General features: G+C 37.7%; 2 protein-coding genes across 2 annotated transcripts in view; both read left to right on the top strand.

Moving 5' to 3' along the window:
- The window catches only part of LOC134841434 (uncharacterized), a 325,189-nt gene that overhangs the window by 257,424 nt on the left and 40,187 nt on the right, over positions 1-27,578 (top strand). The gene's annotated exons all lie outside the window — the stretch shown is intronic.
- LOC134842589 (uncharacterized) lies at positions 8,895-11,033 on the top strand. Its single transcript, XM_063859000.1, has 5 exons — positions 8,895-9,017; positions 9,087-9,234; positions 9,403-9,560; positions 10,088-10,218; positions 10,552-11,033. The coding sequence occupies exons 1-5, from the start codon at positions 8,984-8,986 to the stop codon at positions 10,954-10,956; spliced, it is 876 nt and encodes a 291-aa protein (XP_063715070.1). The 5' UTR covers positions 8,895-8,983; the 3' UTR covers positions 10,957-11,033.

Below are 27,578 nucleotides of genomic sequence, written 5' to 3'. Positions count from 1 at the left end.
GAGCAAATCAAACCGGACGCGAATCACACTGAAACCTCTGGCATTTTCTGGTAGTAACCGAATCTCGAGCCACCTGACGACCGTTGTTTGACCCAATTGAACTTTGACTGGAAGAGTCAGCAGTGAGATCCACCATCGGGGTAGAGAGAGGGGGATTGTTTGGCCGTTGTTCCAGTAACACAGGCTGCGACCGCGTGACAGGTCGTTTAGCCGCTCCTCAAGAAGTTGAACCCGAAGCTTGGACGCGATCACCTATAGTGTTCGGAGCAACTAAAATGGCAGACTGATAATTAGGTTTGAGACAGATATGACTTTTCCGGTAGACTTTTCCCTTGTCGGTAATATAAGTATGATCCGTAACACGAACAATCTTAAACTTGGTTAGTTTATCCAGAGGTTTCCCCGATTGGCGATCAATAATTTTCCTAAAGACTTTAACTCGGCCAGGATCAGAAAGTAGAAGGTTTTCTAATTTACTTGTTCTCGAGAGACGGGTAGGTTGCACAACTGGTGCACGCCTGGAGCTGACTTGCGTCCCCGGAGGTGAGGCAATTGCCGAGAAGCGAAGAGTATTGCTATTGAGACCAAACTTGAGAGAATGGGCGAGGTCCGAATGCCGGGTTGCGAGCTCCTTGAGTACCAATTTCCCTGCATCTGGGGGAAGATTACGCCTGAATTGCGACCATTTATTTGCCGCCCGAGCAAGATCCGCTAGCGCCTTGTAGGGTTCACTGTCTGCCACATTTCCGTCCAACGAAAACAAGGGTTTGAAGCGAGTTGGAAGAGTTGGACTGGAACTGCCGCGAGGAACAACTTTTGCCCTGTCCCAACTGTAGTCGTTGCTGGTGATCTGATCTGGTGTAAGGAGGTTGCGCTCCAATCCTTGGGCTGAAGTATCAGATTGAACAACATTATTACGTGTCTGAGACCATAAAGTATTAGGTTTACGACCGAAATGCAATTCAAAAGGGCATTTCTTAAGCACCGAATGATTACTCATGCAAATATCTTCAAGTATTTGATGAATCGTATCCTTAAGACTTTGAAATTAGGATCTAGTTTCGCCACACCCAGTTACTCTTGATTGTTTGAATCGCTCGTTCGACCAACCCACTGCCGCGATGATCTTCGACCGGTGAGAGGATATGTTTAATACCTCTTTCAGACCAGAATTCTTGCACCAAATTATTATTAAAACCTGAGCCATGATCTGTTCTGATAGAACGAGGGAAACCGTCAATACGAATATAGGAATCAAGGAGTTTAGTAACTTTCTTAGCCCCAGTGGTTTTAGAAATTAGAACTGAAGGATAGTTAGAGAACCGATCAATCGCTACTAAAAGAAAGATCTTAGACCCCTTTTCATCAAGTATCGGGCCAGCAAAATCTAATTGTAACTCCTGATTAGGTCCAAATAGTACGGGCAGAGATTTCGCAGTATTAAAAGTTGACGCGGGCTCAAGATTCTAACCGAACAGGGTGCATTCACGACACTTCTCACACGTCTCGATGATTTGCCGCTTCATAAACGGCCACCAGAGGTATTCGGAGGAAGTCATCATTGCCTCTTGTCCCGGGTGGGATCTGTGAAGGCGAGTGAGCACGGCTTGTCGGAGAGGTTCAGGAATGGTCAATTTATTGTCAATAACTACACAGTTATTAACCACCGCTGCTGTAGGCCAAAACTGGGCCATATACGCACCAAGCTTGTTGAAGGAGGTGATGTCCTTATTTATGATGGCTCGCTTCATGGGGCCGAGAAAACGATCCTCCGCTGTTAATTCTGCCAACAGGTCTGCATCAAGCCCACAATTTCCTTTTTGGATGAGGAGAGGAGAGGCTTACCCCCATTCACCGCTAAGACCCCAATCTTCGCGGCCATGTTGTTTCTTCCTGGTTTTGACAGGTGACATCACCTCATTGCCTTTAGTAGTTGCGAATGACCGTCCTTTCTAGTAGTAGTTCTTGTGGCGACGAAGCGGGTTATAGCGGTCCGTTCCCGTAATCTGTTTCGTTGTCGAATCTGGTCCAATCTGGACATGCGGGTGAGTTGGCAGGATTGTATTTGCGGCCTCGGACTAGGTCGACGAAAGTTGGGAGAGCGGACTGGAAAAGTTTCCACAAATGTTTGTATCTCTGCCTGCTCAGCAATTGTAGTATGGTCATAGAGTCCGGTTGCGTGATGGTAGTGTTTGAGTCAGTAGGAGTTTGGTTATTGTTTTGAGGTGTTGTCATGTTGATTTGAATATTAAAGAGAATGGTTTGAATAAATGGACTGTTTACTAAAAATTCAGGTCGGAGACAGTGATTTTCTGAAACGTCATCTGGTTTGCAACAATCAATTTGCATACCGGTCCCTGATTGGTTGAAATCTTGAGCGCATAAATCGACGCCCTCTTGTGACAAACAACGCGAGCAATCCATTTGCATACCGCAAGATGATTGGTTGAAAAATTGAGGGACATTAACATCACGCTCAAGCGGCGAATGACGTAAATAACAAGCGTTATTAAACTGAGACACAAATTGAACGCCCTCTTGCGGCGTTTCACAATTTTGATACCCCGGAGAGGAACTATAACATTTAATAAACGAGAGGGCCAGATGGAATGCCTCAATTGACTTAACAACAAAAAGTTCGTCGTATTTAGAGGGTGCAGGAGCTGGAAATGTAGGATAACGTGATAAGTAATCGACGATCCCCAGCGTGACCCCTGGGACGTGAATAACCTCAAAGTCAAAAGGTAGCAGACGATCAGCCCAGCGAGCAAGACGAGACTGATATGACTTATTGTTATAATTTTCGCTTAATGCCGATATGATAGCCTTATGATCAGTTAACACTTGAAAGCGCGTACCTAACAAAAAAGTACGGAAATGCTCGCAAGCCCAGTCAACAGCTAATAACTGCAGTTCGTTAGTGCTATATTTAACCTCTGCGTTATTGAGGAAACGCGAAGCGAAAGCAGTTGGGGCCCAAATTCCCGGTTTAACTTCCTGTTCGAGGCAAGCACCTAAGCCATCATGTTTCGCGTCGCATTTTACTCTCGATCCCCTTGATAAATCGAAGTGATACAGGCTCGGAATTTTTGCAATCAACTTGATTATATCGTGAAAGGCTTTATTTTGATCATCACTCCAGAGGAACGATTGTTTATTACAAGCCTTCAATGAGGCCCGGAAATGGGCAGTATGGGTATGCAAATCAGGGATAAACCTTTGTAAATGGTTTAACGTTCCCATGAATGACCGAAGTTGTTTTAGAGTTCGAGGTGGTTTGAGCGATTGAATTGCCTCTATCTTTGAAAATTTTGGAGAGACCAATTCTCATTAATGTCATACCCTAGCCAAGTTAGTTGGTTAACAGAGAATTCGCCTTTACTCAGTTTGAGGGCCCATCCTTCCGCATCAAGCCTCTGCATAACTCTCTCGACCAAATCGTTAGGTTCTTAGATATCTCCTTCAGTGACAATCGAAATGTCGTCGAGGTATTAAATAACTCCTTCCAGCCCTTGTAAGATACAATCCATCGCCTTCTGGAACTCGGTGGGCATGTCTGTCAGTCCATAAAACCCGGTCTTGAAGCGGTACGTTCCAGTCGCCTCGCCACACAAAATGTTGAAGTTACAGTGGCTGCTAGTGAGTGATGACAGTGGACTTTAGATCCAAGGACGTGAACCGAACCTTACCAGGAACATTTCGAGTTATGACGTGTGCCGCGGAATCAATAAGCTTGTGAATATTCGGCATGTGGTACCTAATTTTCCAGATCTGAGCATTCATCGGTTTAGCATTGAGGGCCAATTTGATAGATCCATCCTTTTTTGCAGTTAGCACAATCGGGGCGATGAAGAAATCGGTCGTGCACTTATCTAACTTTTCAATATGACCTTGCTCCATCTATCTTGACCTATCTTGAATATGAATAGGAACTTTTCTTCCTGTGATTTGACGTAGCACCAATGGGAATTTAAAATTAGTGTATACTTTATGACTTTCTGATCGACCCAAACGACTGAAGACATGAGCGTACTTCTTTGCGAAAAAAGAACACCAGTATTCTGAAATTGGATCTGAGGAGCCAGAATCCATCGACTGGATTGTTTCTGCCTTCAATTGTGTGGTTACAATGCTCAGTTTCTCCTGCAAGTCCAAGCCGAGAAGATTACGAGTTCTATTCTCCGAGATGAGGAACTGAGCGTTAGCCACCCTCCAGACACTAGAGGAAATTGGAATTTGAATCGACCCCAGGAGGCGAATGGGCTTCTTATTATAGTCAACGTACAAGGTATCGATAGGGTAACGTGTGATATCGCGAAACTCAATTGTTGGACTTCTTTGCAAGAGTAAATCAGAGGTGCGTTTATTCAGGAACGAAACTGGGCTTCCTGTGTCTACTGTCGAATAGAAAAACTGTAACCAGAGCGCAACTGAATACTGAGGCTCCGAGGTTGTCCTCCACTTGACTTAAGAGTTTCTACGCTATTTATCATGACAGCAGATTCCAGCTGTAACACCCCATATTCGGGCTCACTATCCTAGTCTACATTTATGAAATTGCAATCCACAGAGGGACCTGCCACGTCCTCATTTTCCTGCACCAGATTGACACGTCCTTTCGACAGTTACAACATTTCGCAAAATGACCTCGTTTCCGACAGAGATTACATGTTACGTCGCGAGCTGGACAAGATTTTCGGTGCTCCGGGCTATAGGGATTACCACAGAAGTAACATGATTGTTTTATTTACTTGTTTGATTGTTTTGAAACGTCTGTCGATTACTTTGGTTTTGAGGATAAATCCGCTTTCCTCTCGACGACTGAATAGAGCAAGTAGGTTTTTGTTTAACCTTAATGCCGGTTGAATTTTGATTATGAGGAAGAAGTTTTTGAAACTGAGCCGACGTACTTGCTCCCTTCTCACACTCGAGTGCGAGCTTAAAAGTACCATCTAGATCAGCTTTCGCCTTGATGAGTTGTTGTTGAACCTCAACGTCTCGAATCCGCCCAATAAAGAGGTCTTTTAAAGTCTCCTTTTCCTGGTCATTAGGCCAATTACACAAAGCCACTTGGGCGCTCAAGTGAGCGTAAAATGACGAGAAAGTGTCATTTTCAAGCATGAAAACCGTGTTATACAACTTGATAGGCTCCACCGTAAACTCTCGCTCAACCTTGAACAGCGTTTCACATCTAATGTGGAATTCTCGAAAAGGAATATTACTAATGTCGGTGTGAGGAAATGAGTCAGTGAATCGTCTCCTTCCTTCATTTCCCAGAGCAAAGAACAAGCGAGACTTCATACGAGCTTCGGCTTCATGATAGAACGAATTCTTTTCTCCTCCTCTCCACGTTTAGTTCGGTAATCCTCCGGATCGCCGCTTGATCTCTCTGTCTGCGGGCATTAGCTGCTCCAGCATCTTCGCCCTCAGCAACTGACTCCGGTCTTGGAGGAGGTTCATCGATGACCTCGGTGGGTTCAACTAACAGATCATGAGGCTTGATATTATCCTTCAGACCAGTGGCCAAAAAAACATGACCGATCCAAGATTCCCACAGGAATGGTAGGTTAATAGAGGCTTTCGCCCAATAGAGAGGAATGCCTAACAGGTCAGTCCTGTCTTCGTTTACAGGAACTGCTGGTTGCGCCATGAGATTTGCCGGAGTTTTAGAATGAAAACTTGGTTGCTGAACAATAAGTAAATTGTTTTAAGGTTAGATACTTTGTTAGTTTGTATTAGTTTGATGCTTAGTTTCGAATATAATCTTGGTTTAGGAAATTTATCCCGATAGATCATGTAAATATGTAGAATCAGATTTACTAGCAAACAGTAGTGATAACAGATATAGAATGAAAAAACACGCGTGGTATTGAAAATAGAGGTTAACAATGACCTTGGTTAATATAATTAGTGTCACTTTGCAGTATGACTGCAAAAGAACAAATAACTTACGAGGTACCGAAGGTCGCCTCACGACAACAGGAAAATCCAAAGAAAAATGGATGTCGTAACTAAGTACCAAAAGAAGGACTTTTAGGGGAAATCTAGCTGACAAAATTGAACCTTCACCTCCGGGGAAGCTATTCCATTTGATTAGGACTTTGTATTGACTAATCAGATTGACTACTTGATAATTTGTTACTGGCTCTTCGGTGTTCTCTGGATACTACAACCAAAGTGACTCAATTGAATTAGGCATAACGTTGTCTTCATAATTCTGCCTTCATAAGTTTATTCTAATTAAATCGGGTGAAACCAACACTAAAGAAAATGTACACTTGTTTTTTACTGATGAGTTAATTTACAGTTTATACTAAACTAAAGTGATTGATTTTTTTGTTTTACATTTTTGTTAAAATCAGCTGCATATGTTGATTTTTTTGTGTCACATGAAATTTGAAACCGCTGCTTTGTAATTTAGTTTTTCGTTTGAGATATTGAGATCTAATAACTTTAGTAAACTAACCTTTTCCTAGCAGTACTTCCAAGTTATCAATAACAATGCAAATTTATTGATAATTTTTTTTAAATACAAAATTGGGATTGAATCAAATAGGATAAAGTTATTTCGTTTAAACGACTCATCGCCTTAAAATTTTGCTTTTCATTTCTTTTTTCAAACCACTCGGCGATAGTTATATGAGCCTATTGGCATGCAAGAATTGCTAGATCAAGTTTTCAGTAGGCAAAAAATTGAATAACCTATTTTTTAATTCTGTTTCAAGGATTACTAGATTTGTTAAAAGCAGAGAAACTTCTTTTTCAAGTTAAATATTTTGGCGAAATGCGCGCTATTTACACTTGCGAATTTTACTGAGCGTTAGTGTTTTACTGGGAGTATTCTTTTTTCTAACCTAAGTTGCTAATATTGGTTCCGCTATTGGAGCATCTTTACGGCTTTTTGATAGCATGTGCTTTGACCGTCGAATATTTATATCTTAACATAGTTGATATATTTTAAATTCATTAAATGAACCAAAAAAAGTCATTTGTTGCAAACAATATTACAATAAAAAAATTTGATTTCAGAATTTTTTTAACTCAATAAATCTTGCAATTTTTTGAAATGCCTCTTTATACAAAATGTGGCTTTATGCATTCGATTTTTTTTCATACAAAAGTAGTGTGGATGCCTTCATTTTGTTTTTTTTTTCCAAAGTATTACTTGCAAAACTGTGTGTATTTCTATTTGGTGCATAGCCTTGGCATCTTCTTAGCATATGCGGCTGCTCTATTTGTGGCTAGTGGTTACAGGTTGTTAAGCGATCGTGACCGTTAGGGCCAATTCTCGAGGTAGCAGGTTCGAAGTCCATACCTAGCAAAACTTTACTAATTCGAGGCTATTTTTTATCTTTTCAAAATTTACTTTATAAAACTGCATTTTCGTCGTGTTCTTGCTAGTGTTTGCGAAGCGCAGCTTCGCGTCTGTGCCAAATTTGCGAACTTGAGTCACCAGATTTCGAACTAGCCAAGTTGACTGCATTTTTTTTTCAAAAGCCTGGTAACTGACACACACGCTTATTAGATTGATTCCTAAATTACTCCTTTCTGATTAGTTGAAAAGTAAATAACTTTTTCCATTAACCAAATGAACTCCCCTCCCCTTAAACGGACTATTTGTGCTTGGTTTTTTTTTTTATTCAGTTTAACAAAAAGTTTTTATATCCCATTGAAGATATCAACTTCCTGAGTTATCTCCTTTTTTGTGAAGTTCTTAGAGTTTGAAGATTGCAATACGGCCATGTTCTAAACTTTGCGCGCTTTCTGAAAGTTATTCATAATGTTGAAAGCATGACGCAAATTATTTATTCAAGGTGAATTATCCCGCACAACAAAATGAATTGAGGCTAGCTAATCGGTGTTATTAATTTCGTGCTACTCAAATTAATCTTTGATATTGTTCAAAACTTATAGATTTTCAAAATGTTTTTTTTTCTCAAAAATTTTTCGATAAGAATTAAGGGACAGTCGGAACATCATTCAGGGCTTTGCACTGACATACGAGCATTCTTGTTCCCTTTGAGACTAAAGTTTTAACACTCAATGGTTGGTATTATCAGCCCAAACTTCAAAATTAGGACATGAATTTGATTTTATCAGCCCAATCAATAACGTTTCAATTGCCAAAGTAGTTTATGACCTATTGAAGGGCAGAAGAAACATTCAGGATTTTGCCCTGATATACGAGCAGTCCTGTTTAAAGTGAGTTATTATTTCTCTCTGATTCAAATACCAGCCATTTGATCTGATAATACCAGCTCCGACTCCAATCCTGAATGATAAAAAAATTGCTTGTATCAGGGAGAAACTGGTTGCCATAACTGCCCTTCAATGTCTTCAAAAATTGTTTTTGTTTTCAAAGAACGATGAAACAATCAAAAGTAAAATTGTTTTGGATTTTTTCATTTTTTTAAACGCTATGAAAATTTCAAAGTGATTCAAGTTGTGTCCAGTAAAATTTCAATATCACCAAATAGTTTGCCCCAGCTCATTTTGCAACTTTTTAAATACCGCTTTAATATGACATTTACGATTTAAATTAGCACCAAATAAATTGCGAAGTAGTTATTCCAAAACGATCAAGTTGCATTTAACTTTACAAAAGTGATCACAGGTAAAATACTTTTCTAAATTTAACATTCTTCTTGTATGGTTCCACAATTCTGTTCAAAGTTGGCTAGTTAAAAAATCGAATTCTCTCTGAAGAAAAAACCACCGAGCACAAGTAATCGGTCTCCTGCTCCAGAATTTGGACGTGCAAACAAAGTGCAAATTCAGAATTTAAGCAATCGTTGACAGATCAATTATCTTGAAAAGTTCAGATCTACGCCGTCTGTTCTGTTACATCCATTATGTTTTGTTGTTTTTGGTTTATTAGCAAGGTTGTCATCAAATGTTTCGCCCTCTGTGTTTGATTGTTATATTTACATCAAATTAAATGAAAATTTGTTCATAATTGTGCTAAGCGTTTCAATACTCCGTCATGCAACTGCCTTTGATTATAACGATAATTTCTGGTAACTTTCTTATATTAATTTTGTGTTATGATGAAAAATAATCAATTAAATATTCTGATTCGTTTGCAGGAGTTGCTGCATGTGTGAGTGCCTCCATCAGCCCATTAGGAGACACCAGAATCTGGGGAGTGTCAGACAATGACGAAGAGTGGACCTCACTTGTGTTTTATGTCTCAAATGGCCTAGAAGAGACCGGAGTAATATGTCAACAACACAGGTACCAAATCTCGCCCTAAGTTAAGCCTGCCAAATAATGTGCAGTAATTCAACGTTTAAAAAACGGTTGCTCTGCTCATTATGTGGGCATCCACTTGCAGCATCAGCTTCGGCTGACACCGTTTAACCGTCGGTTTTCAAAAAAAGTGTAGAATAGTTGTATTTTTAGCGTCTATTATTGCTTGAATGCGTACTACACGGATGCCCCGCCCGATCTGGTTGACGAAGACGATGCAGACTATCATCCTGAAGCAAACAGATTGTGGTTTGCATTACTCATCGAAGAACAGTGGGAAAGGATCAACATGATTAACGAAAAAGAACCTGGTTAGATTTAAGTAGTCCTGAAAAACAGAAAAAAAAAATGTATAAATCATCAAAAAAAATAATATAACAAACTGCTGAAAAAATATTTTGTGATAAGAACAACTTGTACCGTTCTTATATCTTAAGTAAACAACTTCAATTCATAATGTGGTCTCTGCACTCAAAAAAAAGTCAAGGTAAATTTACCTTAAAAAATACCTTAAAACACCTTAACAATTAAGGTAAATTTGCACTACCTTAAGTACACCTTAACTTACCTTAAAACACCTTAAAAATTTACCTTAAATCACCTTAAAAGTGGTTGGTGTGGCTTGTAAATAAGGCTACATTATAAAAAAATGTGTTATGCTACGTTACTGTAAAAATTCGTGGCTAGTTTCTTACGTCGAACTAGCCTATATGATTTTAAAAAATCGTTTTCCCAGGTTTCAGTGTTCCGAAAAAATGGAACCGTGTGTAATATTAAGCTTTAAATAAACCTAAACAAGAAAATGGTGGGTCGGTATTGAGAAAGTATCTCATTTCAGGAGTGTGCTGTGGAACACACGTGTTTAAGTATTGGTTGATGGGGATGAGAAACAAACAAATGGGTCCCATGGAGTACATGGCCAAACTCACAGACTACACCGAACACAACAAAACACTCAACTATATCTCCGTAATATGTCTTTGTTGCTTTTTCATTTTTTACTTTTGATAAAACTTTTTTTGTTATATATTTTTTAATAAGTCGCACTCTAATTTTTTGTATATCCCTAATTGTAGTTCGATGTTACTGATAGGAGCTGCTAGAGACCCCAAACAGAAAAATTCTACACCAAAATTAATCGAAAATCAGACATGAAACAATTGTATATGATTCTATTTTAAGAGGGCAAAAGAGCGTTTCTCTGTGACCAAGAGTTTTGCTTGTACTTTTGACTCCTTATCTCAAGTATAATTGTTCTTGATTTCTTTGTTAGACGTTTTCTTTACCTGTAAAATCTTGTAGGTAAGTTTCTGGCCTGCAATTTGTCTCAATGTTATTCTCCAAGTCGGTTTTGGGACTGGCGAACTCCGCAGACATCACATGCGAAATGTAATCGAAGGAGTTCCCTACATCATCTTGGGCCGCGAATACGGATCCAAGATTGGAGTGCCTGGAATCGATTCACTCCTGATAGAGTTTGCGGACCCTAGAAAAGATTTGACTTTCCATTGGTTTAAGCACAATATCATGTGCAAGCACAATCCATGGATCTGTGATGAAGATGGTTCGGTAATGGAAACTGATGAAATGCCAGAGGCGAGCTCTAGTTCTGCCAAAACCAGGAGTCCTCGAAATTTGAAGAAGAAAGGAAACCGTAGAGGCAGAAGAAAAAATCATTCAATTTCTATGGGGAACTCTAAAAAATAATTACAATGGCGTATACTAAGAAGTGTTGATACTTAAAGAACTTTTCATCCATTATTGATGTTCAATAAATTTCGGCCAGAGGGAGAAGTTGAATAAATTTTTACGCAAGCAATGCTTGTGTTATAGAATGAACTTTCTTTTTTTTCCATTCTAAGTCGCAAATATTGTTGCGACGCAAATATTGTTGCGATAAAAATGTGTTCAATTTGATCAATAAACAGTTATTTAGTACAACCAATGATAAAGATTTTAACACAGACTATTATTGTTCTGACTTTCGTAACGAAAGTAACGGATTATTTGTGCTCGGCCGTTTCTGTACAAAACATTCCCAAACAAAACAGTCCAATACAAAACAAAGTAAGGAAAAGTATGGCAATGAACGAAAAAACCGTCCTATACAAAACAGTCCGAAAACAGTCCCAAGTAATAATTGTTTTAACCAGCCGGTAAGCCGAGAGTTTTCCTTTGCTCAACAGACATAAAGCCCAAAATAGTGACCGCCGCAGTCGCGCCAACATGTTGCGAGCTTGCCAATAGAGGGTAGGACTTAATACGAAATTTAGAACCGGTTATAGCCGCGAAGCGGCAACGCGCGCGCAGTGCGCCCACCGGCGACCTTAAGCCCGACTATTTGTAATGTACTGTTTTTTCATCTATTACCTAATTTTTTGGACTATTTTGTATTGGACTGACTGGAATGGGACTGTTTTGTATAAGCACCGTGCTCGGGGTGGTTTTTTTTTCTTCAGACAAATTTCAACTTTTTAACTAGCCATTTTTGTGGGGATTTTTTTTACATCATTCAAAAAATTTTGTTGTCCTGCGCTTAAATTTGGAAAAACAATTCACCTGTGATCACTTCTAAAAGTTATGAAGGTTTAAAAGATGTGATTTTGGCTAATGTGGGACAATTAACGCGCGATATATGTGGGACAATTTACGCGCAATTAAAGCGGAGATTTAATCCGTCATGAAAATAGTTCCAAATTGGTTGATTGAAGCTTCTTTTCCATAATTGATTTGTTACTTGGAGCAAAACTTATCCTTTTCTACTTCATATGGCGTCTGGGGCGATGACTTTTACGAAAAGTCTCAAATTGAAAAAAAAAATTTACATATGAATTTTTCATGTTATTACTGTTTCATAGATTGCTCTATAAATTGAGTCTTGTTAGTTGGTTGTTATTTGAGTCTTGTTATTTTTTTCAAATTGGCTGGTACTGCTAATGCGTCACAATTAGCGTGTGTCACTAAAGAAGTTTTGTAGACTCAAGATTTACTCATTCATTTTTTCCCAGTAGCGTTAATAAAATTCATAATAATAAAAGATTGAATTAAACCCGCAACACGGGGATTAGTTGCTCTTGGTCATTGATAACAAAATTGGTAAAATAAACTTAAAAACCATGACTCTGGATAAATCGAGTATTTAAAAATTTGTAGTTTTTTCAGCAAAAACAGGTTCAAATTCTTTCCAAAGATTACAGGTTCTTGAAAAAGATCATAGCCAGGCAAATTGTACGATCTGGTGAGGGTGTTTGATATTTTTGCGACACGGTGAAAGAAATTTTTAAAAAGTTTGCTCCGTGTTATCATTGGCATTCTCAAAAACGCCTTATTTCCCGTTCGATTTGAATCAGGGCCCTTTTTGATAGTCCAAAAATTAAGGAAATTCATCGGCAACTCGTTATTAAAAATGACATTCAACAAAATTAAATCTTTTTTAAACAACGTCAGTGAAAATCTCAAAATACTTTCATTCAAGTATAAAACATATCCCTCATCAATCAGTATATATATTTTTGTATTACCATTTTAAGCATCGTCGTTGAAAGTTTTCTCATCGCTTACATTGATTTTTATTCGCAAACCAAACTGAAGATGCATGAAAAATTATTGATAGTATGCAACTTTTGAAACGCGAAACCCAAACAAAGCTACTCAGTGAGTCTGGTGAAATCTTCCGATGTAATTGAATTTCATGTTTGCTTTTTAAGCCTTTCGGTGATGTGGTATATCCTTGACATTTTGAGTTTTCATACCCTTGACATTTGGTCCTGATTTCCTTTACTCAATTCGTTAAGCATTTCGCATTAAAATATCTGATAAATATATTCGTGGGAAAATACTTTAGCAATGCTTCCTTGTCTTTTTTGTGCAAATGCAAGAAAAATCCAATAAAAACCTCACAGATTGCAAAATCAGAGCATAAAGTGGTATTTTGTATGGTGAAATTTTCCAGGGTACTTTTGCTTTTCCATTTAGCGATCTGAGAAGTGTGTAAGTTGTTTTTAAATCGAAATGTTTCTTTGACTCAAAGTAAACGGCTTTGTCTAGTTCTAAAGATTCATTTAAATCTTGCTTGCAGCGCTTAAAGTTCTCGTCAAAAGAATTATCTTTCAATGCCGTCTGAAGACAATTTTTAGCCTTTATTGAGTGTAATGGCATCCAATGGGGGGCTTTAGAGCGATGATTTGTCATTTTTGGAATATATTTGTTAACGGCTTGATAACAAACACATCGAACATTTCGAGCTTTCTATTTGCATCATTCGAGCATTGAAGTCTGTTGTTTAAGAAAAACAAACGCAAAGATTCGGAGTAGGCTTTACGGATACAGTAACGGTTTATATATATCTGTTCCGTTACAATTTCAAATGCTTTTGGACATGCAAGTGCAGAATGATTGGAAAAATTTTGGTTTATTTCGCAATTTCTACGTAAAAAAAGAATTTCTGTTAACAATACGTCTCGCTGTAAAAAATCCTTATCTTTTAGTAAACCAAGGTTGAATTTTGCAATTGATTTCAAAAAACTGGATTCACGTTGATCATTACTTGATAAAGTGTTCCAATCAACTGAAGTTAAGTTCAGATCGCGGCATAAAATCCAGTGCATTTTGTTGAAGTGAGATTCTAACATACGAGTTGTTTGCTTACTTCACTCGAAATTTTTTCAATTATAATTCCGTTTCGTTTAAAGTACAAAGACTGTCATGCGGTGGATTGTAAACTACTGTTACGCAAAGCGTCAGATTATTCAGTCTCACAAATAAATATGACCCAAAGTCAAAAATAACTGAGTGATTATTGATGAAATTTAGTTTAGATGATGTTTTAATCGCAATTAGGACTCCTCCACGAGGTGAAGTTTTCCTATCAGAACGTTGAATATCTTCATATACATTTGTGCAGTAGACTGCAGTATTTTCTACATGTTAACCCGACCATGTTTCACTTAGAGCAACAACGTCAGGTTGATGGAGTTGCAATAAATTGTCCAGATTGATTTTCCGTTCAATTGTTAATATTGATCTGCAAATAGGTGACGAAAGTTTTTTTTGTAATTTAGTAGTCAAGAGGAAAAGTTCACTTCATCAAGAATTGTATCAGACTCAGATTGAACCTATTTATTATAGTCAATTGTGTAAAAGCCAAAAACAAGGCTTCCAGCCTTCAGTTTGAATTCTGATTTTTCTAATCGTATCTATATTTCAGAATTTCGCTTTCGTTCTGATAGTCCGCATACTTCCTAACTTCTTTGATATACAATTGCGAATTCTTCAGTTATCTCAATGACAGAAAAATAAGCTTATGGTGCCAAGGAGATGGAATGTAAAAGACAAAAGGTCTTGATTTGTCTGAAGTTCTTTACGATGTCTAAAACAGTCGCTCACAGTAATTTTTTAAAGTTCCATCCTATCTCTGAACATTTGCAGCAACCTATTTCTGTCCTTTTTGATTTGCACGACTGAATCGTCCTGTGTATTTTCTGCTAATCCATATATCACTAGTTTCTTTCCAATAAGACAAGAGTCTGTTTTAGCTTGGTTTGGAGTAGGAGCAATATAATATGGTGTAGATAAACTGCTCTGCTTTGATATATTTTTTCGCAAAACGCTAATACCTCTCTCAATTGACAAAAATTGTTATTCGGTCTAATGGACTGCTTCAAAGAAGCAATGTTTTTTATTTCAGAAGTTTCTTTGAATTAGGTTTGGTCGTTATTCTGTTCTATTGAACTTTTTACATCGGTCAAATCGTTTTGGATTGCTAAGTTTGCGTTTCGAATTTCGTTTGTGATTTTCTCAAAAGGTTGTTTCAATTATCTTTTTCTGTGTTTAAGTCTAAACACTCCTCATTTTTCCAGAATAAACTTTTTACTTTGACTAAATTTTGGAGAACTTCTGTGGAAAATTTGTTACAGTCATCGTGAAACCAGTTTTCGCATTTGTCACAGGATTGACAATTAAATTCGCATTCATTTCCGCAAAGCTTACATGGATATTTTGGGATCTTCAAGTATTAAAACAATTATATTCTGTTATTAGACGTTTTCCGTTTTATTTTTGGCATTTTCCCGAAAAAAAATTAGGCGGAAAATTGGATTGATCTCACCAAGCTCAACAATCCGCTCCAAAGCTCACTTGAATCTGGATGCCTTCAATCCAGCCCAAGTGTCCACCAATATGGATCTGTTGGTGTAATCATTCTAAACGTTTCCTCCAAACCAGTCCAAAAATCCACTAGTGGGTAAAGGCCCCCCACGCGCACAGTATCACTAGTCAGCTTGGTTTTCGGGCCCCTCCACGCGCTTAGTTTCACTGGTGATATGATATAGTATTGGGACACAAAAAAGAAGCAATTTTAACCAAAACAAAAATATTTTCAGATCCATTTTTCTTTTCAAAGTAAACCGCACGCGCAAAACTTTTCTAGACTGATTATCGGTCATATTTTTGCCTGTGTACGCGAAGTGCAACTTCGCCGCTGTGTAAAAGAGATACCATGCTATTTTTAAGCGAGCAAGGCGAAAACTTGTCAAAGTTGTGAAAAATGACGTTTGGCAGAGCGCAAAACTTTTCCGTGCAAATACCATCAGGCGTTTTGAAAACAGTTCATTTTTGGTTCTCGCCGGCGTACGTAACTTCGCACTCCTTCAGCATTAAAATATGTCTCTTTTAGTTTAAAAAAAAATGTTTATCAACTGGAGTCTAATATGCTTATAGGAAATGGGAGCGGGTAAACGTAGAGGTTAACAATGCTGGGTTTAATAAGCCTAACAAAGGAAAAGGCCTAAATTTGATAAAATCATTCTCAATTTTGAATAAATCAAGAATTCGAAAAGCGAGAAAAAAATCATATTAAAAGTAGCAAAGTAAACAAAATTGCATAAAAACAGTATTAACAACTGTGTGTACAAAGTAGAGCTTTTACATGCAAGAAAAAAAATTTATAACCGATAGCCTCAACAATTTGTCAATTCTCCATAATTCAGGTTTTCGTTTTTCGTTTCGAGATTGTTTAGTTGTAGTGGCAAGCAGTGTTGTCAGTTTTTCAAATAGGGTTTCAGAAGGTTCAAAACAGGTCCCCGATAATCAATGAGTCACAATTCTCTAGTAAAAGCATGGGTTAAATTTATCAATAGATATTTTGAAATCAATGAAAGTGCTCTGTGTCTTCGTGATTTTAGAGTTCCACTCTTGACAAATCTCTTCTATTATGGTTATCAAAGCATCGATAGGACTCCTTTTTGATCTCAAAATAATGGCAGTGTTGTAAGAATTGACACTTTGTGATATAATGGTTCATTCTAGTATAAATGACCAGCTCAAAAATTTTACCTAAAACGGGTACAAAATAAAGTGGCCTTTAATATAATGGGCCTAGATCATTGCCTTCTTTAAAGAATTGTTTACTTTTAGAAGCTTTGAAACGGTCTGGAAACATTTGTCCATCCAAACACTTTTCTAAAATTTTTGTCAAAACTGAGAGCAAAACCGGACAAGTGTTTTTAAGTATTAGTGATCAAACCCATTTGTTTCTGAAATAAACATGCGTTTTAGCCATTAGTAAGTTTTTATATTTCATTTTCTTAAAAACATTGACTTAACTTGCTTTCTAACTCTTAATTCATTTGAAGTCTCAATTTTCCTCGCCAAATGTTCTCCAACATTTGCCAAAAGTTTTTAACATTCAAGTTGTTTGGTACTATTTCGTTGTTTTAACTAGCACATGTTAGATCCATATATTGACGGAAAAATTCTTTGCTGTTGTTGTTTGGTTCCATTTGTGTTTTGTTTCGATAAAACATTTCTTTTTTCTGTTTCAGCTTTTTACGAACCAGATTGCTTAGATATTCTTCTGGCCTCTCTATTTCCTTAATTCTGGCCTCTGTGGTTCCAGGTTTGAAAAAAAATCATAAACCGGTGTTTGTTAAAACTGATTTTCCACTAATTATCTGCACAGTGTTTTGATATTTTTTTTGGTGAAAATGATTCAGTCTTATTTCTCAATTTTTCATTCAACAATGGGAAAGTTCATCGCAATTTATTTGGTTCATTTTTGTTTCAACATCGAAAAAGTTTTCGTATAAAAATTCCTTTCTTTTTTTTTTAAATTAAATTCCCATTCAAGTTTATACAAGGGTCGTATTTTTGAAATGAGCGCTTCCTTTTTGCGTGTTTATGTTGTTGCGTTAAAAATTACCCCTAATGATCAGTAACAGATGTTTTGGAGATGGTTACTTTTTTAAATTGAGAAAAAAAACAGATCTATCTACGTCTTAACAGTCTTAGTTTCTCTGGTTGCTTGTTTTCAAGTTTTTGGGAAAAGATTATTACGAATTAGGATGCTTATCAGCTCAGAGTCTTTTGAATTTTCTTAATAATTCGATATTAAAGTCGCCACAAAGTAAACGATATGTAGATGGTGCTACTACACTATCATCCTAAAAGTTTTGTCGTTTCAGGAGTGTCTGAGTTTCTACCACGCTTGCAGGATTGAAAAGACATGTAAGCCTTGTAATATAAGCGGCTTGACTTGAAAAAATAAATTCGCAGTGCTCATAAGAAGATACTCTGCGCAGCTGCAAAGTAAACAACTTTGGGGAGCGATTCAACAAAAAGTTCTTCGGTTCGAAATAAAAATGAAAATGAAAGTGGCCGTAAAAAGATACTTTGCGCTACAGCAAATCAAAAACAATTTTGCGGCGCGATTTAAGAAAATACTTTGACTGATTTTCTTGAAAAAATGAATATGACAGTGTGCCCATGAAACGACTTTTTTTGAAACAGCAAACTATAAAAAGGTTTTGGGCGTGATTTAGAAAAAAAGTTTGGTGGCTCGAGTTGAAAAAAAAGTTGGTAGTGCCCATAAGAGTAACTTTTGCACTACAGCAAATTATTAGCGTAATTGAGGCGGAATTTAGGAATATATTTCGGCGGCTCGACTTAAAAAATGAACTTGGCAGTGTCCACAGGAAAAAAAGTCTGCACAATAGCGAATCACAAACGAGTTTGGGAAGCAATTTAGGAAAAAACTTTGTCGGGTCGACTTAAAAAGTGAATTTGACAGTGCCCATAAAACGATACTTAGGCCTTAGCAAAAATAAACGATTTTGGGTCGCAATTTAGAAACAACTTCGGCCACTCGACTTAGAAAATGAAATTGACAGAGCCCAAAGAAAGCTTCTCTGTGCAACAGCGAAAAAAAAACGATTGTCATTTTTGGAATATATTTAATAACGGCTTGATAAAAAACCCATAGAACATTTCAAGCTTTCTATTTGCATCATTCGATCTTTGAAGTTTGTTGTTTAAGAAAAACAAACGCAATGATTCGGAATGTGCTTTACGGATACAGTAACGGTTTATATATATCTGTTACTTTTCAATTCCAAATGCTATTGGACAAGCAAGTGCAGGATGATCCAAAAACCAAGTGCAGGATGATCCGAACAGTCACTCACAGTCACTCATAGTTTGTTTCGAAATTATTCCATAAAAAAGGAATTTCTGTTAACAATACGTCTCGCTGTAAAAAATATTTATCTTTTAGTAAACCAAGATTGAACTTGGCAATAGATTTCAAAAACTGGATTCACCTTGGTCATCACTTGATAACGTGTTCCAATCAAATGAAGTTAAGTTCAGATCACGGCATAAAATCCAGTGCATTGTGTTCAAGTGAGATTCTAACATATGAACGTTGTAAGTTTGTTCATTTCACTCAAAAATTTTTCAATTAGAATTCCGTTTCGTTTAAAGTACAAAGACTGTCATGCGGTGGATTGCAAACGACTGTTACGCAAGGTAATAGATTATTCAGTCTCACAAACAAATATGACCCAAAGTCAAAATAACTGATTGATCATCGATGACAATTATTTGGATGATGTTTTCATCGCAATTCGGACTCATCCACGAGGTCCAGTTTTCCTATCAGAACGTTGAATATTTTCATATACATTTGTGCAGAAGACTGCAGTATTTTCTACATAATAATTGGACGATGTTTCACTTAGAGCAACAATGTCAGGTTGATGGAGTTGCAATAAATTGTCCAGATTGATTTTCCGTTCAATTGTTAATATTGATCTGCAATTAAGTGTCGAAAGTTTTTTGTAATTTAATAGTCACGAGGAAGAGTTATCTTCACCAAGAATTGTATCAGACTCAGATTGAACCTCTTTATTACAGTCAGTTGTGTAAAAACCAAAAACAAGGCTTCTAGCCTTTAGTTTGAATTCTGATTTTTCTTTTTGCATCATGTAACTCAAATCGTAACTTTATTTCAGATTTTTACTTTCGTTCTGATAGTCCGCATAACTCTTAAATTCTTTGATCTACAATTGCGAATTCTTCAGTTCTCTCGATGACAGAAAAATTAGTTTATGGTGCCAAGGAGATGGAATGTAAAATACAAGAGGTCTTGATTTGTCTGGTTGTTCTTTACCATGTCTATAACAGTCACTCACAGTAATTTTTTAAAGTTCCATCCTAACTCTGAACATTTGCAGCAACCTATTTCTGTCCTTTTTGATTTGCACGACTGAATCGTCCTGTGTATTTTCTGCTAATCCATATATCACTAGTTTCTTTCCAATAAGACAAGAGTCTGTTTTAGCTTGGTTTGGAGTAGGAGCAATATAATATGGTGTAGACAAACTGCTCTGCTTTGATATATTTTTTCGCAAAACGCTAATACCTCTCTCAATTGACAAAAATTGTTATTCGGTCTAATGGACTGCTTCAAAGAAGCAATGTTTTTCATTTCAAAAGTTTCTTTGAATTAGGTTTGGTCGTTATTCTGTTCTATTGAACTTTTTACATCGGTCAAATCGTTTTGGATTGCTAAGTTTGCGTTTCGAATTTCGTTTGTGATTTTCTCAAAAGGTTGTTTCAATTATCTTTTTCTGTGTTTAAGTCTAAACACTCCTCATTTTTCCAGAATAAACTTTTTACTTTGACTAAATTTTGGAGAACTTCTGTGGAAAATTTGTTACAGTCATCGTGAAACCAGGTTTCGCAATTGTCACAGGATTGACAATTAAATTCGCATTCATTTCCGCAAAGCTTACATGGTTATTTTGGGATCCTCACGTTTTAAAACACTTATAATCCGTTGTTAGACGTTTTCCGTTTTACTTTTGGCGTTTTCTCGAAAAAAATTTAGACGGAAAATTGGATTGCTCCCGTCAAGCTCAACAATCCGCTCCAAAACTCAGTTGAACCTGGATGCCTTCAATCCAGCCCAGGTGTCCACCAATAGGGATCTGTTGGTGTAATCATTCTAAATGTTTCCTCCAAACCTTAGTGGGTAAAGGACCCCCACGCGCACAGTATCACTGGTCAGCTTGGTTTTCAGGCCCTCCACGCGCTTAGTTTCACTGGTGATATGATATACTAATGGTACACAAAAAAGAAGCAATTTTAACCAAATTAAAAATATTTTCAGATCCATTTTTCTTTTCAAAGTAAACCGCACGCGCAAAATTTTTCTAGACTGACAATCGGTCAAATTTTTGCCTGTGTATGCGCAGTGCAACTTCGCCGCTGTGTAAAATAGATATCATGATATTTTTAAGCGAGCAAGACGAAAACTTGTCAAAGTTGTGAATAATGACATTTAGCAGAGCGCAAAACTTTTCCGTGCAAATACCATCAGGCGTTTTGAAAACAGTTCATTTTTTGGTTCTCGCCAGCGTACGTAACTCCGCACTTCTTCAGCATTAAAATATGTCTGTTTTAGTTTCAAAAAGAAATGTTTATCAACTGGAGTCTAAAATGCTTATGGGAAACGGGAGCGGGTAAACGTAGAGGTAAACAATGCTGGGTTTAATAAGCCTAACAAAGGAAAGGGCCTAAATTTGATAAACTCATTCTCAATTTTGACTAAATCAAGAATTTGAATAGCGAGAAAAAACTCAAATTACAAGTAGCAAAACAAACGACTTTGCATTTTAAAAAAAAGTTTTAAAAATTGTGTGTACAAAGTAGAGCTTTTACATGCAAGAAGAAAGATTTATAACCGATTATTTATAATTGTTCTAAAATGAGTTCTGAATTAGAAACAATTGACTATAATTGATTACACCGTCTTCTTGCCACGATAATTGAATACCTGAACAAAAATTTAAATTAAAAAAATTAACATTACCAGGCCAAACTGTTTACTAGATGGGCGCAAAACTTGGTGTCTGTAGGTCTCTGGAGTCTAGAGACAAGTCCTTAAACATGCTCCAAAGCCTCGACAATTTGTTAATTCTCCATAATTCAATTTTTTGTTTCGAGATTGTTTACTACTATCCCCTTTTTTACATCCTTAACACAGAAGTTCGCAATCGATGGAGGATACAGTTGGACCGAGCCAATTGTGCACCCCACCACCCATGTTCATTGAAATAGAACCCAAAAGATACTAAAATTGTGCTAACGATACCCAAAAGTTGTTTTGAATGCTGTCTCCGTTGTGCACTGTTGCGTCTCGAACACGTGTGTCAGCTTGCCACTCTACCCTCCGGTCACCGGCAAAATTGTCAGTAACGTTCTTTAAAACTCAAACAACACTCCAGGGAGGGTACCTAACCAACAACCAACATCGTGATCTCTCTATCGGAAATGATATAAATCAATCTGAAACTACAACAAATAAAACAATCGGTTCGAATCTCGTCCGGAATTAAAACAAAAACTTTCATTTTAAGTTTTTTATACTGTTTTTGGTCTTTTTTGGGTTTGTTCATTGTTTTTTTGTACTTTTTTTTTTATTTAAGTATTTTTTTTTTTGTTTTTTCTTGTTTATAGACTATTTTTGTTTGGTTTTTCTTTTTCATTATTTAGTTTTTTCTCCCAGGACCTCGGGGTAAGCGGTTTCATGACTTCCTACTTAGCCCTCCGACCCCCGAAACTTTCGGTCTTATTTCGATTAAGAAGCTAAACTGAACCAGGTGGAGGGTCCGTACCTCCCGCCTAGTACAATGCAGGACATTAAGCGAAGGGTTCGTCGCTGAAACGTTTGCTGATCATGATGGTCTTTTAGCTTTGACCCAGGAGTGCAAAAAACAAGTCTATGTAACATTCGCCCGGACATCACACAGTGACAGAGCGTAGAAAAATTATTTATTGACGATTGTCTGACGTGAGTTACTTTATTTCTACTCGTTTTTAACCATCGTGACCTAGCCAGTTGGTTTTCTGGTCTGTTAAGGGCTAATTGTTACCAATTTTAGGCCATCAGCCAAATGATTTTGTTCAGCTATCGTTTACATGCGAAAATAACCACATAGCTGGGTCTTGTATCCCCAGACTATGTGAACACTATAAAAAACACGGCTAGAAAACAACATTTTAAAAAGTTTTAAGTGACAGTCAAATACTAAATCCATCAGAGATCCTCGAATCTAATTGCACATGTTTTGAAATATCAAGCATTATTGGAGTAAATTAAATACGTACAGGGCCTTAAAGCAGCTAAACTACACAGTTATTGTTCTCCAACAATCCTCTAGGCTCCGGGCCTCTGATTCCGCAACCTCCCAAAGATGGTATTGTTATCTCTAATTTTGTGGCACGAGAGAGTTCGGATCCGTCCCGAATGTCTCATTGGACCTTCCGTCCCCGCGATCTTCTTTCGATAAGCACCTTATCGTGTCTTGTTGTCACGATAAGACGCCTCATTATTCTTTTGTTTTTCACCACACTTTGCAGCTGATTATCTCCTTGTAATTCGGTTGTTGTTTTTTTGTCTATATTCGTTCAAAAAGGTCGTTTCTCGCATTTCTCATAAATGTTCTAGTTCAAATCGAAATTTTGCAAATTTCAAATTCTAGAACGTTCTGAGCCTCTCTTTCATCACAAGTTCGGTACTAACGCCTTTATTGTTCTTTTCGACGTCGTCTATCGGCAGGTTCGCTTGTGCCAGTCCAAGGAATGGCACAACTCATGCCACACGCAGCGTGAAAAAGACTACAATCACTGCTTACCCCTACGTAGTCTGCGTTCTGATTCAGAACTTCCTTTCCAGATTCCACCTTTCTTCGGGCCTTTGCTCTGCTGCAACCTTCCGATAGCCTCTTTGTCTTCAATCGTATTTTCGAACAAATACCAGGCATATGATCCCTGTGGGGCAGTACCACGAGCAGCGACCTGAATTCCATTTCACTGGGCTGATGAGGCTGGAGTTATTGGTCTACCACATCAAGGGTCTGCCTTTTGCTCCTAGAGATCAAGTTTTTTTGTAGCAGCAAAAGTAAGGATAAAGTTGGAGTTTAATTGGAAGATAAATGAGTTAAGAAGTTGGGAGCTGACACTAAAATTTTAGTTCCGGAATCAAAAATTTCCGGCTTAAACAAAAAATATTGAAATAACTTACATGTTAGCTTGAAACTAGCGACAAAAAAAAGTCGTAAAAACAAAAAAATGTGAAAACTCTCAGAAATTCGTGACTTAACGAATACAATTGTTACCTAATAAATGTTACATATTTTCTATTACACAATTTTTCTAACAATTTCGCTTTGTAGCTAATTTTCCTGCTAACATGTAAGATAATTCAAAACTTTTTGGTTTTAGCCAGAATTTTTCGATTCTGGAACTATAGCCTTAGTGTCAGCTCCCTACTTCTAAACTCATCGCGCGTGTTAATTTCTCTTTCCTAATGTGCAGCGCCTCTAATGTAAGTAGTTTGATGCTGCTGGACGCCTGGTCGATTAACTTCCATTTAAGCTCCGACTTACCACTCTCACTACCACGCTGCCTTATATGCTGTCCAACTGGGGTATCCTCTTTTCGGTGTTCCTCAATCCTTGTTGTGAGATTTCGGACCGTCTGGCCAACATAGATGCATTTGCACCCACAACATTCAAGTCTCTACACCACTTTTGATTTCAGTTCACTGCAAAAGGAGGATTTTAGAGAGGGCACACAAGTTTTCATTTTCCTCTTCGTGAATCTTATCTGCTCATTGCTGATATTGCGTACTTTTTTTTTGCTAATGTCTGACTGTGATTCTCCCCATATTGGACCATCAAGATGGGTGGCGAATCACTGCTATAATCACAATGCTTCTTTTTCTTAGCCAAGTTCTTTTTGTTTTTGCCCTCCCTGATGATCTTTTCATTATGTTTTTATGCTCATTTTACGTGATACCAGTTCAATTAGCAATCACATTCTACATCTTTTGACCTGTTCGTGACTTTCTTATTGCACTCAGGACATATTCCATTAACATCTTTTTCGGGCTAAAATATTTCGGGAATATCCCTCGATAGTGTAGTTTTGTATTGCTTCAGCCAAAGATCTGCTAAAATTACGGCAAGAGATGCCCCCATTATCAAAACATCTTTCTGAACGTACCATGTTTCATTGCACTTTAAATGGACTGGACTAACTGCCATGTTCAACAGTCTCCTCATGGTTTTCCTAGCAATTGATGGTGGTTCATCTTGCTCATACAGTTTTTTGTCAGAGTTATGTCTGTTGCTTCTTTCAGTGGAACATTTGTATACAAACTCTTCACGTCTAGAGATATCAAAACTAGTGCTCTCTAAGATTTCTCTCGCATCTAGTGAGTTGGTTTCGATGTTTGCGCCCTCACATTTCTCGAAAAAATTTTCAAGAACCTTGTTCAAGTTCCAATAGGAGCTACCAGGCAAGGAGAAGACCGGTCTTAATGCGGTATTCTCTTTATGCACCTTCGCCAACCCATAAAACCTGGCGGGCTGCCCCCAGTAGACCTCATCCTGGTGTAGAGATTCTCACTTATTTCGTCTTTTTTCTCATAGCCAACAACTGCTTATTGATGTCTCATTCTATCTTCAAAATAATCGCATCACTTGTTCCTTTACTTTCGCTGAAATGATTTGAATCTAATGTATCCGACAACTTGTTTTCGTAGGTGTCATTCCTCATTACACAAAAACCCACGCCCTTGTCATACTGTACCGCAACTAATCCATAACTCTTCAGATACTTTCGGACCTTCTCAACGCCTTTGTCAGATGGTGTTTGTTTCACCCTTTTAGCATAGGCTTTTGTCACAGCTTCGATCTCAGAAAGGGCCTCCCCGGGGACTTTACGATTTTTGAGATCCGAAAGAAAGATGTCAATATCGGCGAGAAAGTGTATTTCATTAAATTTATCCCTGACGGGATCTTTCGGCCCTAATGCCAACACTTGTTGTACCCAATTTGGTAATTCAACATCATCAAGAGCTCTTAACGAACCCTCACCTTGCTTCCCTAGAGGTCGGTCTTGCCTTCCTGATAGTTTCAATAGCTTCTTCTGAAGGGACTCATTGACTGTTTTTGTTTGTCTTTGTCCCCTAAGACTTAAGTATTTCATTACCCAAGGCCAAAACTTCTTATCTAACTTCTCATCTGTACTGTGCCTCTCTCCTTTTCTAGTTCGACTTCAACGTTTTTCTCATCTGTCCTTGCCTTGTTAATCTCCGTTCTGAGAAGTTTTGTCTGAAAACTGTGTACCGCTTGGTTCGAAAACACCTCCTTTTCCGGTACCCTGAACCTCAGAAAATCAGGTATAATGTCGTTTTCTAGACAAACTCTCAAAAATTTAACACGTTGGTGACAGTTGATAACTTTAACAAATATGGACGAATAATCACGGACTTATTTCCAAATAAGTCTCTAACCACGGAGTACTTCCGAATGTATCTCTAATTTTGTTGTGTTTTATGTATGTAACCGCCCTTTGCGCAGTGTAGGGCATAGGCAGGTTAAAACTTGTGATTGGGGTTTTTGTCGGTTCCTATCCGTATCTTAGGTAAAAACAATCTCTGAATTCTGATTTTTTCAGGTTGAAGTTGTATCTGCATAGTGGTAAAGCATTGAGCGAGTTAGAGACTCCTTTTTCAGAGGCCAGGTCGATCGGTTGAATTTTTTAAGTTTTGAAATAATGGTTTCAGAATGATATTTAAATTTTGAAATAAGGATTCAGAGGCCAAGTGTGGTTGTTTAAGTTTTTTTAAATTTTGAAATAATGATCTGTATGACGCTTTTTATGATTTTTGATTACTTTGTACAGATAGTTTAGCTCTTTAAAACCTGAAGATGCACTAAAATGTACAAAAATATTTGTTTGACTTTACAATTTTAACGCATTCTCAAAATATGTGACATTCCACCAGAATGTACGAAAATGCAAAGTCAGAACTCGAAATTTCGGACATCGGAGTGGAACGATTGGCGGTTTTAACGAATTAGAGGTCTTAATCGTTCATTTTGACGAACACGGAAGGGTTAGTTTGGAATTTCATGTTGTTTTTTTAAAATTCGTTCAAAAAGAAAGACACGTGAGAACGTCGAAGTTTCGCACCAACTGAAACGGCGAAAACACAACAACATTTAGTCTCAGACAGAACAAAAACAGAACTTAGAAGAAAAGCAGTGAACGGAAATTGTGATCGAGATTGAAGAAAACTTTACGAAGACCATTCCGAGTTGTAACGATTGGGCCGCTACAATCGTTACAATGCGAATCCCGAGAACAAGGAAGGGTGTTGGGACGGCGTGTCCCGCCTTCCTGAAAGAAATAAGGACGTTATTTTCCCGGATTCCAGATTCCGGAGGGGTCTCGGGAGGGAGACTCAATCTGTATTTTATGAATTTTACCTTCCTGGAGATGTCCTGAGTTGAATTTATTTAACTTCTAAATTCATTTTCAGATCATGAGAAGCTGGGAGTTAAGGGAAAGGGTTGATCCATCTTCGATGGAGATGATGATTTTTATCTACTGAACAAAAACAATAGTAATATAACAAATCAGTAGAAGCCTTGTTTTTAGGAGTGACCTCGTGGTCTGGGGATACTGTGACCCAGCCATGAGCTCACTATTTTTTCGTATATTTAAGTTAATTAGATATCTGATCGAAGCCGAAATCAGTAACTTTTTTTTTGTCAACCCGATGTTAGAAAGACCACCAAAAGAATTGGCTACCAAGAGACGGTGCAAAAAAGAAGAGCTATGTTTAGAAGCTAGCCAGTCGTTTTAGACCTAGCTTTATTTTCCGTCGATATGTACTTCCAGGTGTTACATAGATGTTTTTATGGAGCTCCTGGGTGTTATCCTTTTTTAACATCATGACCGGCGGAACCGTTAATGAGTACTCCGCGCCGAGCGGATGCTCACAACAAGGCCCTAACCACGGGGCGGAAGGGTAGTTCGGAACGCGGAAGCCTTCCGGATTCCCGTGAATAGCTTTTTAACCTAGTTATGACCGAAAATTCACGTGCAGGAAGGTTGGGGGGTTTGGCCGTCCCGTCGTTACCTGGAAAGTTTGTGAGCAAAAAGACTTAAAGATATACAGGAAACTAAACAAAAAG

This window comes from Symsagittifera roscoffensis, chromosome 3 (genome assembly GCF_963678635.1).
Source record: "Symsagittifera roscoffensis chromosome 3, txSymRosc1.1, whole genome shotgun sequence".
Classification (NCBI taxonomy): Eukaryota; Metazoa; Xenacoelomorpha; order Acoela; family Convolutidae; genus Symsagittifera; species Symsagittifera roscoffensis.
The sequence above is the reverse complement of the archived record's forward strand: the minus strand, read 5'-3'. Positions and strand labels throughout refer to the sequence as shown.

What these genes read in the sequence shown, in the direction of transcription:
- LOC134842589 (XM_063859000.1), top strand. Translation starts at nt 8,984, where the DNA reads ATGCAACTGCCTTTGATTATAACGATAATTTCTG. An exon ending in GTAATATGTCAACAACACAG is followed by an intron (nt 9,235 to 9,402) that starts GTACCAAATCTC and finishes TTGTATTTTTAG; the next exon opens with CGTCTATTATTGCTTGAATG. An exon ending in AAACACTCAACTATATCTCC is followed by an intron (nt 10,219 to 10,551) that starts GTAATATGTCTT and finishes AAAATCTTGTAG; the next exon opens with GTAAGTTTCTGGCCTGCAAT.